Consider the following 17,780-nt stretch of genomic DNA (forward strand, 5'->3'; position numbering starts at 1 on the left):
TGCTATACCCAAAGTTAGCAAGTAATAAGGACGGCCTGGTCTATTTTTCAAAGCTCGTCTATACACTATATCCTGAATGTACAATCCTCATTCTCTGCGTTGCATCACTGAATCTAATTTAAACGTCTTAAATTTACTCGAATTTCGTTTACTTATCCTTAATTTATCTATTCTAAAGAGAGATAACTAATTTAAGCTTTATTGAATTTATTTAAATATATTATTTAAACAAAATGATAAGCCAATGTTGTCGAGACACTTCGTTATTTTCAGCTGTTGAACCTTTTACACCTGAAAATTTATGTTGATTTGATTATTGATTTGTAGTACAGCTAACATTAACGATCTGGTTTTTCATATCTGATGGCAAGGAATGCCTTTAGAATTTCATTGTGTGACAATGGCGAACACCCTTAAGAGGGGTGCTTATCAACGTTTGGTATACGTTGACATCGGGTTTATGTTTCACTAACGAGAATTGTCCACGATTGTTGCTGATATGTAGGCGGCCAACCAGTTGTATATTCTTGTTCCAACTGTTATCAATTCGGCTATAATAATTGGACAACTCGACAGTCCCCGGGATCCGTGGAGAGTGTCGTTTGCAGTCAATTGAGTCTACTCCCGACTTTATCACGATTTAATGATCTCCTTTCCCTTTTGTACTTTATTAGTGTATAAACGTCATTGATTCCTGAATTCTTGGGAACTGAAAGTATTATATTAGCCAATAAAAATGTATTTCATAAAACGAACCATTAGAAAAAACATGAAAAATCATAAAGAAAAAAAAGAGAAAAAGAAGAACAGAGATGTCAAATACAATTCTAATCTAGATATATTTAAAAAAATTATTCAGCCCAACCAATTGCATTCAGTTTTACAGTGATTTATATAACCATTTTTATTTAGTACTGTCTTAAACCTTTCGGCTCACTAAGGTTTAAATTTTAGTTTGTTACGTTTATTGTTCAAGCTGTTTGAAAGACTTATTTTGCCCCGGTTGAAATCTCAGCCTCAATACTTGCTGCAGAATAGCAATTTAAGTACAGAAACAAACATTCGTGTCCACACAGAAAACTTGACATCTTCGACATGTGCTGACGTACGGACACTACTTTTCTGTGTCAATAAACCGTGCAACTTCCCCCCCCCCAATGTAGCCCATCAAATCCGGAGTACTACAAGGAAGTATATTCGGCCCCTTCCTGTATAATACCTTCACCCGCTAGGAGGAGTCACTCACAAGCTTCAGACTCGCACACAAAGTAAACGACTGGAAAGTATGGCGTGTCAAATTAAACCTATCAAAGTCAATAGTCTGCTTTACATTGACTATCTACTGCGAAGCAATTAAAGTCAAGAATCAGTATTGTTCCTTGTGCAAGCATCAAGTCGCAGGATAATCACCCTTGACACTAACTTCAACTAAATATATTCTTAATCAAGCCTATCTGGCGCTTATGTTTGTTCAAGACGGTCAGCTTCAAACTCTAGTGAAAAGAGTCCAAGCCCTCCAGCAGAGTATTCAGATTGATCTTACCCTGGTACGCAGACTGTTGAGAACTGCCAGAAAGATTCATATCTTCATATGTGAGTCTACAGTATAGAAACGTGCCAATATATAACTAGCGTTTTTAGAGTTCCCGTTTATCTTTTTAGCACTGACATCTAGTTCTAGAAGGTTTGGGGACGACATAGTGTACAAATTTTAGTTTCTCATTTGGTGACTTATAGGTTTTTCAAATACTATACTAGCAAATCAAGCTCAGTCTGAACTTATTTTTGTGTCATATAATTAGTTATTAACATCACTTTCTGTAGGTGAGATAGCATTATCATCAGCGAACTTGCTCATGTGCGTGCTAAAAGCTATTTCAGCTTGAAAATCAAACCCAGGTGCAAACCTTATTTCTTTCCAATTCCTGTACTTTTTACCGCACATTAGGTATCGGTAAGTGAAAAAAGAGGTTGAGTGTTTTAAGAATAAAATTGCATGATATATGATTCCCCCTATGGCCATTTATGTGTAGTATCTGAGCCCTTTAAGTGAAAACGTTTTAAAACATTTTTTGTCTCCGATATCTCCAGCCCGGTTTTTCCGTTCGAGTTAAAACAACTGTACAACAAACTTTTATAGGAGGTTAAAATGTAGAATTTTCCGAAGGCGACCGAAGTTATGAAATACGTATGACATAACGTTTTTATAATATTGTTGAAAATCTATATATGTATTTAGTAGTCATAATTGACCGTATTAATTGTGCAAATTAACCTTAGCTTTTTCATCTCAACCAAGACCTTACATAAAAGGTATATAATTAATTGTTGAAATTGATATTTACGATGACTAACACGGTGTTATAAAGCATACTAACATCTGCATAAGCTGCAGTTATCGAGCACTAATTTTACCTTTTCTCTGAAAAAATTCCTAATAAACAGTAGTTAAATGCTGAATTTGTTTTCGTCCTTCTTATTTTATTCCTATTGTTGAAATTGCTGCCATTCAAAGTTGAATTATGAGTCATCACTTAAAAACGTTTCCTTTGTTTCTAAAGTGAAGCTCTTTATATAGTTAATTTTTTTAAGTTTTAGCGCCGGTAAACGACATTGATCATCGCCAGCCCTCTTTTCTTAGCTTTTCTGTTCTTTTTCATATATTTCTCGCGTTTTAAACCTACTAATTTATTTTTCTGTTTCTCCAGCCTGTTATTATTTATCCTAGTGCTAGCCTCTCTGTATCTTAGGGCCTCGTCAATTGTGGATAAAATTAGTTAGCATTCACTCTACCACGGAATATACATTACTCGATAGTACTAGTACCATAGTACTCGATATTCCTCGTGGCAGTTGGTGATAAACCGTGCCATTCACGCTAATAAATAACATGCACATACCACAATTCATAAATTACCGCGAGGTATATCGAGTATTCTGGGGAATTGGGGGATAAGCCTTTAATATTACCACTTGTAAAGGACCTTTTGTCTCTCTGTATCTTCTATATCGATTTAATCTAATTATTCAGTGCATATAAGATACTCTATAGTAGTATGTTACAGTTTCAAACTGTTTATCGGAAAATAGGACTCCCCTGATCGGTGACACGGTCAACACTTTGGCAGGACATGGATGTCTTGAGGGCTGGCCTATTCTCAGCCTGTTTAGCCCCTCTCTTATCTCAATACCTAATCTGGTGGGACAAACATATTCAAATATCTATTTACGGACAGTATTATAATTAAGACAGCTATTCTTTTCCTTCGATTTGCATAACCTTCCGTCGATATAATGTTTTTTGCATGTTTTGACTGTCATTTTATTTTCGTTTAAGAAACATTTCTCAGTATTTAGTGTTGTTTTTTTAAATTGATGTTATTTTTCCTACTCGTTCTAAGCGTTGTTGTCGAGGAATCATCCTTTATTAATGATATTTTCATTTCTTTCTGGGGTACGTTTCTTATAGCAAAGGGTGGACGGACATTCATTCGATATAATACATAATGCCAAGACGTAAATGATTCATACTAAGAAAAAAACAGCACAAGTTAATTAAAATTAAGTAGTAATTAAAAGACAGTTATACGTAGTAACACTTGTTAGATTTAGGCAAACATCGGAAGGAAAGCATATAGGCAAATAGGAACGTAAACATGGTTGTAATAATTTTGTAAGATGTCAACGTTTGGCAATGGAGGTGGAATTTTTAACATCGTATGACGTGCTAAAATATTGTTTGATTTTAAGTCTCAGTGTTGAGTAAAGTTACAATGTAGCAGGGTTTGAACCGCACTGTCGCTCTTCTTGTTGCAAAGTCGACAGCCAGCTTCCGTTATGAAAACAGTGGAGAATTTCTTATGGCCTTGAAATATTGTTCCGACTTTCTTGATTTGGACTTTAGATGTTAATTAAGACAAGACCGTTCAAGGCCGGAAAACGGACATTTTGGAATAATGTGCTCAAGTTTGGAGTTTATCACCTGGTGAACACTACTAAACAGATGATTATCAAACTTCTCTAGTTGAGTGTTGTAATTGTGGCTAACCATTTGCGACTGACCAATATTTTTTCCTTTAATAATTTTTAAATATTTTCGGAGATGTGTCATGAAATATGTGCATGGTTACGCGGCTGGCAGCAAAATAAAACAACAAAAAACAGCGACAATAGGCGGACCAGGATGGTCCAGACAATGAAGCTTCAAGTTCATCACATCGCCAAACTCCAAGAAAATATCTCACAAATACAGTCATCCTTATAATACTGTATTTGTTTCCCTTGAACATAGTATTAGACTTGATCATCAGAAATAAGTCGCTTGCTTTAAAGTCTGGGCTCAAATCTGAATCACAAAAAAAGGACCAGCAGTTTCCCCATTGTTGTAGGAAAGGACACATCTAGTCATTTATACTACCTGATTCCCAGTCGAGATTTCGATCCCGAGCAATTGAATTTTCGGACGTACAATCACAAATTTCCCCTTCAAAATGAACATGTTTATATCTCTCTCAGCATAAAAATTATTATTGTCACGTTGCATTTGAATTGCATAATATCTTAACAAAATAGAAATAATGATAAAACTTGACCGGGGTAGTGGTTAAAAAATCTAGCCTGACCGACATGGTAATTATTTATATAGCACAATGGATGACTTTTATCTACTTAAAAAGGCATTTTTTTATTGTTCTTAACGTTTTGGCAATTAGCATTCTTATTTACAATCATAAATAATATAAATGAGGATTATTTGAATTAATAAATGTATGCCATGAAGACATCCGATTTCTTTTAAAATATGTATTTGATTGTCCTCAGTGTTTAAAGGTACAAGGAATTTTCGTTATACAGTAATTCGTCATTTTTGACATAATAATTTTATTCTGCACACAAAACACAAAAACCAAGGGTTGTTGTAAGGATATGCTATTAAATTTGAACAAGTGTATCATAAGACTCCTCACCTATCAGTTTTCCGTTCAATCATGTGTTTTTCCGTGAATTTAATCCAATTAGCTTTTTTTAAGTTCCATTTGCAGCTTGAAAATATAACTTGAGTGACATTCATGTGTATCATGTCTATGAGAATAGGGAAATGATCCGAACCCATAGGATGTTTCAAGACTCTCCATTTCTTTGTTGATATATCGGAGCTTAAGAAAGTTAGATCAACCGAAGATTTTCTAGATAGTGACGAAGATATTATATGAATAGGTGAACCATCGTGCAAACACACCACATTATGGTTCCCTTCAGCATCAATCAAGGATCGGCCGCAAGAATCTGACCAATCGGACCCGAAAACCCCGTGGCGTACGCCAAGGTTTCCGGATAATATGAATGGCTTAGATTAACTACTGAAAAATATATCCCAATCTTGTGTGCTGATATTATTTCTAGAGTTATTATGTACAGATATAATGATCTGTACACAATGATTACAGATATAATAGGGGATAGAGAATTTTTTATTTGAATCTGAATTGCTGTAATCAAGAGATTTGACATGTTACAATTTATGGTGATTTTGGAAAATGGGATTGAATTTCGCACGATCAACCCAATTCCTCCATAACCATCATTTCTGTCGTGACGTATGAAATTAAAACCAGAGAATTTTATGTTATGGCTTGGGGACAATCAAGTTTCGGATAAAATAACGATATCAATTGTTATTCTATCTATTATCTCCTCTGAAGATCCTTTCTTTTAAATTATAGAGCGACAATTCTATTGAAGCAATTGTAAATTCATATTTGTTTGCGCATATTTAATTTTATTTTGTATTATTCTGATCTCGCGTATTGTTTGAAATTTTTTAATATCGTTTATAAGTTGATGATAACCTTGGAAAATATTTAAGAAAACTTCGTCTGGTTTCACACTTTTATGCAAGAGATTTACATAATAGAATTTATGTCTTATTCGGACTGGCTAGAATACGGGTTGACATTACGGCCATAGTACATTCTCTAAGAATGCTTATTGACGTTTTCGGTAGTATTGAATACATCGCCTTGTGAATTGTATTTCGATTGGGCTTTTGCAGTATCTTTAACCCAATTTTTATTGACTGAATAAGGGTTATGTCTGAAGGATGACATTTTAGACACGGGTCGAGATTTAAGTAGTTTTATGTTCATTTGAAGTTATCCGTTCCAATTGAGGAAATTCTGACAAATTTGCTAACAGATTAAATCTGTTAGTTGTGACAGTTGAATATAACTGATATAACATATGATTTCATTTTAATGAATTTAATCGTAAATATTCAGGACATCTGTATGGTTTCCGTAACAGTTTGCACATTATCTTCATGCGACAACCCACAAATTTCACATCAATTTCTACACTGAGTAATTGGAGGAACATAAGGATCAACTCTGCCTCGCGTTCCATATATTGTTATAAATTGGGACAATTTTTGAGAAACGAAGGTCAAAATACATGTACCCAGATTTATTATTTGAGAACGATTATTTTCAACGTACGTTTTTGAAATTCTTTTAATTGATTTAACCAACCTTGACTGGAGATTTCATAACATTTAATATTTCTTCCTCCGTGGGTTCCGAAAATACATTTCTAATCATTTTAATTATTTTTTAAACGAAATAGGATGGAATATAAGGAAAAGGCTGATACAGTCTTTTAGGCAGGTTGAATCTACACCTGGGTTTGAATTATATTTTGATGCGATTTCTATCTGACATAAACACATTCACTATTTCCACGCTCTATTTAAATCCCGATTAGAATATTGGTATACACAGCATCATTGAGTGTATTTTGCCCGCGTTTGCTGCACGACTAATAAATACAATTGGACCATTGCCATCTGCTTTATTATATCTATTCGCACAAAGTGCTGATAATAAAGACGTTCTATTAAATTTGATTTTGTTCGAATCAATGGATCGCACAAAAATTTTGGGGATTGTGAGTCTGATTTTCATTTCAAGAGATTTCTATCTCACTTTTCTATATTTGTTTCATTTTCCTTGTGACGGTATATCAGGGGGTTCCTTCCCACCGCTCAATTCAGACATGCCAATTACATACTAAATATATACAATGAACTGTCTTTGGCAGTTGTGGTAATGTACAGGCATTTATTGTACTATCCTCCACTTGTTTAGCCGTGGCTCAAGGGGGGTAAGGTGAGACTTAATGCACGAACGTCGAGGACAAGATCCTCGAGAGCAGAAGGGATTGTTGTATCGTTCACTGTAAGTATTGGGATAATTAGGGATGTCCGTGGTGTATAAGTAAAGGATAGGACCAGGGATACTACCTTAGGGGGACTCCCCCTGTACTGGGATGTTTGGGGGAGTAAGAAGAACCGGACGTTAGCCAGAAATAACGGTGGGCAGATTTGAAAGAAGCGGCAGTTAGTTATTTTCCAAGGACTGTAGCTTTTTGGCTTATTGTACTTTTCCTAGTTCATTAGTTCAGTTCAATTGACACGATCCTTCTTTTAAAAAGTAATAGGTCTTTGTCTATCATTGCTGCTAAGTTATGTCTCTATTGAGCGATTGCTTCGCATTCGAAGATAGCATCGTTGGCAGTTTCTATCACCTCATTACAATAACAAATCTGGTCGTCATTGAACTCATGATGTGAAGGTGTATTTTATGAGGTCAAAGGCCGTTATATATCCCAGTCACTCTTCTGAGTTTTGTCATGTCTAACTGTAGCATTGTGTTTGCTAGTTTTGTTGTTGGTTCTTTAAACATGAGTGAGTGTACTATGTCTATAATTTTTTGAGTTGTCCATTTCTCGTTTTGTTTTGTATGGAGCCATTCTGAGATATGTTTGATCTTGTTATCTCAATTATAGGTACTGGGCCTATAGTTAATCTTGCCGACCCTCCTCTGGGCAGTAAGTCTGCTTTTTCATTACCCATAATTCCCAGTGGTCTTGGAAATTTTCGATGCATTCACCAACTATTTCGGATGTGACTTCTTTACGAACACTTTTAGGGTCGCTTGGATGCCTGATCTAAAGGTGACTCCAAAAATGCGGTATTCCTCGAATTACCGCCGAATATTTCCCAAGTCTCGAGATGCTCGTCTTGGCATTTGCCAACACCGTGCCTACGGGTACACACATTGTTGTATAACCTCCTAGTGGTTGCGAAAACAAGGAATATGTATTTGCCAATATTCAACTTACTTCCAATTGTGATGGACAACAGTGAACCTATCATTGATGCAGCTGTGGTTACTGTTTTGTGCATTGGCTAGAAACTAATTTAAAAATTTTCTTTATTATATTTTGAATTTTTTTTATTTATTATTTTATTTATAAAAAATATGATTCCTAAAAGAAGCTTTCCAAATTATTGGTCCTGTTTCTTAAACCCCAAGGAACTCCAAAACTGTTGAGTTGAGCCAATCCATTCCTTATAAAAGAAAACTGTTGTTATTGTGTAAAATAATACATCTATACTATAGGAATCGTTTATTAATGAAAGATAAATAGCATTAAATAGAAATATATACTTAATTCAGTTAATTATTCTTTTTATGTAAAGTCTTGGTTGAGATGAAAAAGATAGTGTCACGAGGGGGATTCGAACCCACGACCTTCGGCTCAATACACCGCGCTCTAACCACTTGACCTATCGTGACTTCGATCCACTCGGACACCAACTCCCCATCTCAACGTACAACCTTTCGAATTTTCTCTCGTTTTTGCCATTTTTCAAACGCATTTTATACCCCTAATGTTGATTTTGATAACAGTTGACAGTTGGTTAAAGTACAATGATACAATTGTACAATGAATATTTGGAGATCTTGAGATGCGGTCTGGTGTGACGTAGGTTTTAGAAAAACATTTTCTTTATCGTGCCAACGTTTCGATCTTTATTGAGATCATCTTCAGGGCTCAAAGTGTTTGTTTACCGTTGAAGATGTGTCATTCTTGTCTGTCCTGTTGAGAGTATGTAGTTCATTGCCGAATGCGTGGATGGTTTGAGTGCGGTTACTTCACGAATTCGTGCACTTTGAAGCGAACGAGAAAGCCGAGTATGGCGAGCACCGAATATTGCTGTACGGAGAAGTAACCGAGCATCCATTCCCACATGTCAGGAGTCACCTTTATGCGGATTTTTTCAGTGTAACCTTATGACACAATCATGTATTTCAGTTTGAAAGACCCAGGTTTTACTTTCCTAGTGATTTTGATAGCTCATATTTTATACTTTTTCAAAATATACTGACCCAGTTCCTTCACTGATTTTGAGTAAGCTGTGTGCCATCACGTACATGTCCGTATTATTTCTACCCACTTATCATACGTTTTAAAGTACAACTTAAGAAATGTATTAATAAAAATGCATATGTTTTTTAACCTATTAGCCATTGTGCATTGAACAAATGGGCAAGGGAAGCTGCTTGGGAACAATTCGTGGTAGCTTTCTGTGTCTATACTTGATGCATTTGCTCTTCCAAAGCCATTAGCACTTCTTTTGGAATGAGATGTTAGGCTATTAAATAAATTTACTTTAAGCTTGGACTATATTTTTATAAGGATTCAAAAAGCTTTTAATATTTTTTGTCAAGATATTCTAGATGAAATTTTTCAAGAGTCATTGGCAAGAGAATGTTTTCCTTATTTTATTGATGATAATAATTTCCCGTCCTAAATAACATTCGCAAACGAAACACAAACTATTGTATCATATCTCTTTTATACAACTTCACTTTTATACAAAAATAAATCCTTTTCTATCAGAGAAATCAGGTTTAGACCATAAACTGCCCCTTGATGTAATGAGCTAGCATCTCTCGTATTATAATTAAGATATATTTATATCTATTACATTAATATGAACAAAATCTCATTTATATTTTGTTTTCAATTCAAAATTCCTTTACCTTACCCAGTTCTCTTAGGGATGGTAACTCTAGGGCAAGAAGCCATACGAGGAACTCGTCTCCAGTGTGACCATGATTCAAAGGTTCCGTCAAACAATTTTCTATATTCAGATAGTGTGTATATACAGCTTTAGTCTGAATCTTGGATGAAATTAATTATTAAGCCCTTGTGTTCACGAACGTGATTATGCATCTCCGATCAAAGTTGAACAGACTTCTGTTTCAATTGGTGGATATTTTTAGTTCACTTTATTTAGGGCTTGTATGGCAGAACTACTTGATTTTAAATTGATTACTTTTTGAAATAAATAGAAATGAAATATACTTGAACATAGCTAAGTATGGCTGTTTGTTAGTGGTTAAATAAAATAACAGGTTTTTTTTTCATTCAATATTACATGTCAAAATCACACTGGAAAATAGAGGTAAATGCAAATTAAAACATTTCGTTTCAAGGAATTTAAATTAGATGAATTTTCTTTCTTAAAATGAATGTTTAATAGGACATCGAGGGGGCGGCGGGTAAATTATATAGAAATAACGTCGTTAGAGCGCAAGTGCCGTAAGTTGATCGATCGTATATATGCAGGGTAGGGTAAAGGAGAGCAGTGCAACAGGAGGGCTTGCACACACGCACAACACCCACCCACACAAGCACTCATACACCTTTCATTAACACGTACATACACGACACACACACACACACACAAACACACATACATTTTGAGTTTCATTATACTTAGCTCTGACTTTTAAGTCTTGCTGCGTGCCGACTGATTTCATGTTGTGATAATTTAACCGCGGCTCAACCGACGATGTTGAATTTAAAAGGAATTGGCTTTGTGAGCGTTCAGCCGACATGGATATACTTGTAAAAAGGGTTAGTAGTTTGTATTTTTTTCCCACTGGTTAAACAGCGAGATTCGTTTTACGAGTCGTTCTTCCTCCTAGGTTTTTTCTTGGCCCATTTCTAACTCAAAAATTACAAGTAATTCTATCTACTTATTCATTCGTTTAACTTATTCCAACACAAAATTAAATAACAACTTTTTGTATAAAATAATTCATAAATTATTAGTTAAAAATTAGCCAGATACGGTGGAGGCTACAAAAATTGAGCTAACACGTTCCCAGAAACCCTTCCTGCCTAGTTCCTTTGATGAAATAGATATAACCCATCAATGTTCTAAGTATGACAATTTGATTACTTGGAAATTTAAATCCTTAAAGCTTGTTCAATTTATTATCCGAATCTCATATATAATAATAATAATAATTTCCACATATTGTGATAATTTTTTATATATTAGGTTTTCTTTAATGACCCTTATCCCTTATGACCGACAGTATCCTTACTATACGATAAAGTAAATCCTAATCTTATCTAACCAGACTTTTTTTGTGGAAATGCTTTTCAAATAGAGAATCATTCTTTTTAAGTAATGTTTTTGAAAAAAGTTTGCTTCTTGATATTCTGAAAAATCTTCTGTATATTGAATTTTGCTTACGTTTACTAGCCGAGTCGGTAGTGGTTTCAAAAATTAGCCTAACACCTCTTAACTTGAAATTGATATAACCCGTTTATTTTCTAAGCATGACGATTCCTTTAAAATTGTTCATCTAATGAGTTAGTACAAGTTGATTAATTTGAAATTGAAATCCTTATAGCTTGATAAATATATTATGTAATACTTGGAGCTATTACCTTATAGCTAAAGAAGGAGGCAGGGCTGCTTCGAAATATATACATTTTTCAAAACTACGTGTTGTATATTTTCTACATAAAAAAGAAACTACAAGATATATTATAGTATTATTTTTTATGTATGAAGTTTTTCCCAATGTCACTTTTTTGACAACCTTAATCTTTTTGTCTATCCAGGTTCTTACGTGGAAAATGTTTTCCATATTATTTTTTTTCAGTAAAATAAAAAAAATTGTTTACTTCTTGATATAGGTACTGAGAATTGCTGTCTGATCTTATATGTACATTGAATTTTGCTTATTGTGTTCAGAACTGGTATAAAGTGAAGGTTTTTTTTCTCTTGAGAGTCACAATCTCGTACTCGATACCGGGTTTATTACTCACTCTGATATTTCTATGTCTTTTCTACATTGTCTGACGGCACGTGGACCGAAAAAAAAGAGAGTTCAAACTCTTATATATTATGCCCTCCCTTTTTCGATTATAAATGTATATGTTTTTGTTTTGTAAAGATGACTGGTGTGAGGAAAGTGAATGCAGTGAAGAAGATTTGATAACAGATTACCTAGGTAGTGAAGAAATGAGTGACAAACAAGAACTCATTGGCCCCTCTCCTCTTGTCCCGACCATCAGCGTCACACCTCACTCTCCAGCAGGAAAGCACTATCCTATTTTAGGTAAGCAGGATATTTTAAGTTGTTTTAGCTTTAATTTATTCTAGTGATAGATCTTTTTTACTTTATAACAAATTTATGTTTAAATAGCTGCTTCTAGCAGACCATAATTTTTCTCTATGCTTTATATTGTTTACATTAAAAAAAAAATTTAGTTGAACGTTTTACTAGTTTAATAGCGCCATTACGCATACGAAAGACAGACCAGTAGGCGTTACAGAATGATTAGCACATTTTATATAGTTCTGTTTATAATTTTTGAAAAATTTAAATTTTTAAATTTAAATTCTGCGATCTCGGAGGTCGGAATCCACTTCTGCCGTGTAATGACGACTTTACTGCTTTGAAATAAATTAAATTCGTTTATTAACATTTTGATGTAACCAGCAGCTTATATGATGACCACTTAAAAATGTGATCCAAACTAGTCTCACACATCTTATGTTAAAAAAGACGTGATTGTAAAACTTTTTCTTGATTCTGTAACTAATAAAGATGTGTCATATACTTCCTTTATAAATAAAAAAATTATCTCAGCTCTCTCACTCCCACAAAAAGCTCTTGTATTCCTCACATACCTCTACAATTCTGCACTACCCATTTTGGAATATCATACCTTTCCTAAAACTTGGTAAACCAGTTCAAAAACATATCTAGTTGGTTTATTTCCCATTGTTTTTTTTTGTTTTTTTTGGCCTTATGGTCTAGCATATTGGTCAAATCCAATCCACCCAAATCCAACCATCCCATTATGTTCATAGTATTTGAAAGGACTGTGCAAAAATTAATCTCCTCTAACCATCTCCCAGAACATCAGTTTGGGTTTCGCTCCCACCATTCCATCATACAGCTAGTGTTTTGTATAGCACAAATCCTCATTGCTTGAATGCAAGGATTATATGGGAGCCATTCTTGATGTAGTACAAGTGTTTGACCGCGAGTGGCAGCGGGTCTCCTGTACAAATTAAAGCGTGACCTTCCAAATACTCCCTCTACTTCTTTGAGCAGTTCTTTCATGTCCGACAAATATCAGAAATACTGCTCTCTGGATGCAGGAATAGCGAAGGGCAGTGTGCTGAACCAATCCTCTATATCCTTTATACTGCAGATGCTCCCACTACACATACACTCTCCTTCCATTGCTGATGACATAGCTGAACTATCCTCTGACCTCGATCCTGCAGTTGCTTTGGAAAATCTACAGAGAAATATCACATGCATAGCAGATTGGTATAAATGATAGAACATTAAATGGCAGCAAATGTTGTGACCATGTCACATTTACACTACAAAGCAAATCTCCTCACAATACACTACAACAATGTTCCTATCCCCAAATCCGACTGCATCGTTACCTTGGGCTCCACTTAGACTTATGCCTAACATAGAAACAGAATACACAACTGAAATGACAAGACAAGATGTTATGGTCTACTCTATAAACTTATAGAACAGCAATCTAAGCTATCGACAAAAAACAAAATTACAGTCTACAATAAGCTACTACAACCGATTTGGACATACATTACAATCCATAAGGCAACTCAAGAGGAAGTGGCTCTGTGACCTCCATTTGAGGAGTAGGCAGTGAAGTTAAATTAGTGGAGTGAACTGGGAAAATAATGTTGATTATGTGCCCCCCCACCCAATGTAAATATGTAAAAAAATTTAATAACAATTCTGATTGATTCATATCTACATTTTTATTTCAAATTTTGTTAAATAGAGGACAACTTGCAACAATTGCAATACATCCATGAAAGTGTTCAACAAATGCGAGATCTCTCAGTTCAACCAACAACTAATCAAGTGAGTTGCATGTTAGTTATATTTATGTTACAAAATGATCAAATAAATTAACTTTTTACAGGAAGCGAGTCGCCTCAGTGCTTCATGCCCGTCGTTGAACGATGCTGGATCTGACCCGGATCTTTTGTCGAGTGTCAACTCCACACCATCTCAGACGCTCACGTTAGCCACACCTGCACTTTCCCGTTCCATTTATCACAAACGTAAGTCATTCCGTTTTTTTGTTGACATTGTCTTGTGTTAATTTAATGTTTCATTAAGTCATATATATATATATATATACACACACACACACACACACACACACACACACACACACACACACACACACACACACACAAACCCTTCATGTTTATTTATTAAGCAATACAAATTTAGGTAACCCAGCCCCTTGTAGATGACCCTATCATGTTGACAGGAATAATTGAATGTACAAATAATCAATTCAGAATTAATTATTCATAACATTTATATTATACAAATAGCTAAATAGATACATAAGGGAACACAACACACTTTTATTATTATGTAGAAGAATCTATATTTCCTGATAGTGACGGATAAAAAACAGATTGAAAATCATATGGTAGATGTTATATGTATTATAAAGATAATAAGTGGGGGGGGTGTCATCAGGGGCTGCAACAGTGACACAATTAAATACGATGGTTCAAATCTAAGCAGCTCATTTGTACTTACAAACTAAACGGGCTTGTTCAATTGAAAAATACTGGAACATTGGGGATTGATATGAACCTTATTAAAAAATTTATAAATAAAAAGTAAAGGAACCAAGATATGGAATAAATTATGGTTGATTGGTTTATATAAAGTCAACTCTACACATACATATATAATCGAACCTATGGTTTGGCCATGAGAATCACCCACTCTGCTGTTTAGGTGGTTTGGGGTCTAACCTCCAGGGTCTATTGATAACAGCACTTACTAGTTTGATGGTTGATGGGGACTAGATATTCTACCATTGCACTTGTACTACACACACCTGTCACCAAACTGTAGTTTAAAAAAAAAAAAAAAAAAAAAAAAAATAGAAATGATGAAGATGGAGTGAGTGCGGTGTTCAATCCTTTTTAAAAAAGGTAGTTCCTACTCACAGTAAGTACTTACTATATGCTATATGAACTATCTTTTTTAAAAAAAGGAGACCTGTTGGTGACCTGGAACACACCTGTCCCATCCAAAATTTGAGGAACCCAAAGATTTTCTGCCATACCCAAACACAATGTTGGGTGGCATTGCTACATATTCTCTATATGGACCAAGGCATGACACCCTACAATTAAGTGGGACACATTGAGCAATCTTTTCTGCCACTTTGGTCCAAAGGTATACCTGTGTTCAACTGTGCATGGCTGATACTTCTTTGGGTTATGCTGGTTTTATTCTGCTGTTTAAAGACACGCAAGAGCTCTTTTGATGAGTCCCTGTCCACTGACACTGCTAAATTTTCTTTAGCATATTCTTTATTGCTCGTTTAGTGTGAGCAGGTCAGATCACGATAGGTCTTGGAGGGTGGGCCCTTCATGGCTTTCGCCGCCTCATCCTCACGTTTATTGCCCTCCAACCTGACGTTCTGAGTTTGCACATAACTCCTACCATTTTTACGAGAGGATCCACTGAGTATCTGTCTTTTAGAGTCCACAACAGTCAGTGCATAAGGCTTAATGAATCCTCCCCGGATTGGATGACTACAACAAGGTGTTATTATTTATTAAATTTTGTGCATTCATCAACAGAGCTGGTTTAATAGTTATTTTTATTGTATCCCCTTTTAAAAGTAATATTGTAATGGTAGTGATAGATAGAGTAAGTTACATATTTTTTAAGGTGGTTCAGGTGAGTGGGAGTACAGACGTAAAGCAGCAGGTGAGAATGAAACTGAAATTTCTCGAAGAAAAAGTTGGGCGGCAATTGAAGATCTGTCGCATGGCAAGGAACCCTGTAAAAATTCTCGACAAAGAAGGTAAGAAATATTTGTAGGATTATATTACGGTGTCATTTATTTGTTTAAATATCGCAATATATTCTTTAAAGTGGGAATGATTTATGCAGTATAAGCCTGAGCAGTATGGAATCGGATATGGATGATCCATTTTGTGAAAGCACAGCAAATCTTCTCGGAACAGATGAAGCAAAATCACGTGTTAGACAAGCTCGCACTAATGCTAATTCATCTACCCATTCTCTGAATGAAGCTGAATTACAGGTGGAAAAACAGTTGTTTTAATCGATGGTTTGTTGATTTTATTTTGGTAACAGTCTGAAATGTAAAAACTTTTCAGGGAGATTTTAAAAAGGTAGTGTCAAAACGAGAAGCTGAAACAAGATTATTGAATGCTCGGTTGAATTCTCCACTCCAGAAATCAGTTTCAACACCATCCATAATAGCTGTCCGAGAGCTTGCAAGTACAGAACCTACCATGATTGTAGAATCTTCAACATCAACATTACCAGTGTGAGCCATCTTATATTACCACTCTTATTTTCTTGCCTGTCTTATTCAGATTCTTTCACTGTCAGCTTTGCAACAATATGCAATGTCTTACTTGACTTTCTTTTCTCCCTACTTTATGTAGTTCACTGCTGCATTGATTTAAAAAATAAATCATGGCAATTAGTATTCTTTCACTCAAAATAATATTATTTTAATTAATAAAGCATTGGGTAGTATTTAGAATTTATTTTTAAAATGGAAGCAAACAAAAAACAAAATACATTGCGCTTTGTTGTAAATAATTCCGATAAAAAGCTAAGTGTTTTGTTTGTCTAATTATATTCATGTTCATTGCGTTAATGGGATTATTCTATACCAAGGCTCCTGCACAAATCATTGTCACTTGACAAAATAATGAGTGTTTCCAAAAAATGAGTATGCTGATGAATAACAAATTAGCCTTTGTAAATATTACCTTTCAAAACAGTTGTCAACCGAACCAGTTATATACTATATGATAATACTTATAGAAACATCATTATAATTATGGAAAAATTAGAAAGAGAAATACTTGAAATAATTAAGTTGCATAAAATAATGAAGACAAATGAATTCCTGCGTTTAGAAAATAATTATTCTTAGACTGGATTCATTTGTCTCTATAAATATCTCTTACTTCCTCTCTCTATATATGTTAAGGTAGTACTTTTAGAGTGTCAAAAGTAATTGCAGTCGTATAGTATTTTTCATTTTTTTTAGTTTTTGAGAACGCTATAGTTTTATTTATTTGAGCTTAAAAGAACTTCTTAATTTTATTAAATTGGCTTTAATATTAGAAGTTCTATTTTCATATTACTAGCAAATTTTTGCATGCCTGGCATTTTGAAATTTTAACTGCTCTATATTTTTCTTAGTGCATGTTGAAATATTCTTGAGTTTTGATTATATATCTTTCATTACAAGCTACCAGAAAATACGACTATCTCTAACAAGTAGATGATATATANTGAGGTCATGACTGATCATTTCGGTCTTCCTGTTTTCCGGATTGGTCTGTCAGATGCTATCTTCAGTGTGTCTGTTAGCCTGCAGACAACGGAAATAATTCTTACAATATGTGAAGATGTTTACAATTACTTGCCAGTTTTTTTTAATGATATTTTCACAAAAATTCACAAATTTTTTCTCAGATCCTACAGCTCATTGGCAAGAACGAACGTTGGATTCATGTCTAGTAGTTTTCAACC

General features: G+C 34.6%; 1 protein-coding gene across 10 annotated transcripts in view; it reads left to right on the forward strand.

The window, feature by feature from the left end:
- LOC106669192 (rho guanine nucleotide exchange factor 18) overlaps positions 1-17,780 on the forward strand; it is a 66,609-nt gene that overhangs the window by 19,088 nt on the left and 29,741 nt on the right. For 5 of the 10 annotated variants that reach the window (XM_024226392.1, XM_024226389.1, XM_024226390.1 and 2 more), the window contains 6 exons: positions 12,105-12,269; positions 13,993-14,075; positions 14,137-14,278; positions 15,927-16,062; positions 16,134-16,305; positions 16,382-16,554. In XM_024226392.1, coding sequence (XP_024082160.1) covers positions 12,173-12,269; positions 13,993-14,075; positions 14,137-14,278; positions 15,927-16,062; positions 16,134-16,305; positions 16,382-16,554 — 803 coding nt within the window. In that variant the 5' untranslated portion in view covers positions 12,105-12,172. Of the gene's footprint in view, positions 1-10,475; positions 10,768-12,104; positions 12,270-13,992; positions 14,076-14,136; positions 14,279-15,926; positions 16,063-16,133; positions 16,306-16,381; positions 16,555-17,780 lie in introns of those variants that run through there. The other 5 variants (XM_024226388.1, XM_024226396.1, XM_024226394.1 and 2 more) reach the window with 3 other exon arrangements.

This window comes from Cimex lectularius, unplaced genomic scaffold, assembly GCF_000648675.2.
Source record: "Cimex lectularius strain Harlan isolate CLEC.00 unplaced genomic scaffold, Clec_2.1 scaffold28, whole genome shotgun sequence".
NCBI lineage: Eukaryota > Metazoa > Arthropoda > Insecta > Hemiptera > Cimicidae > Cimex > Cimex lectularius.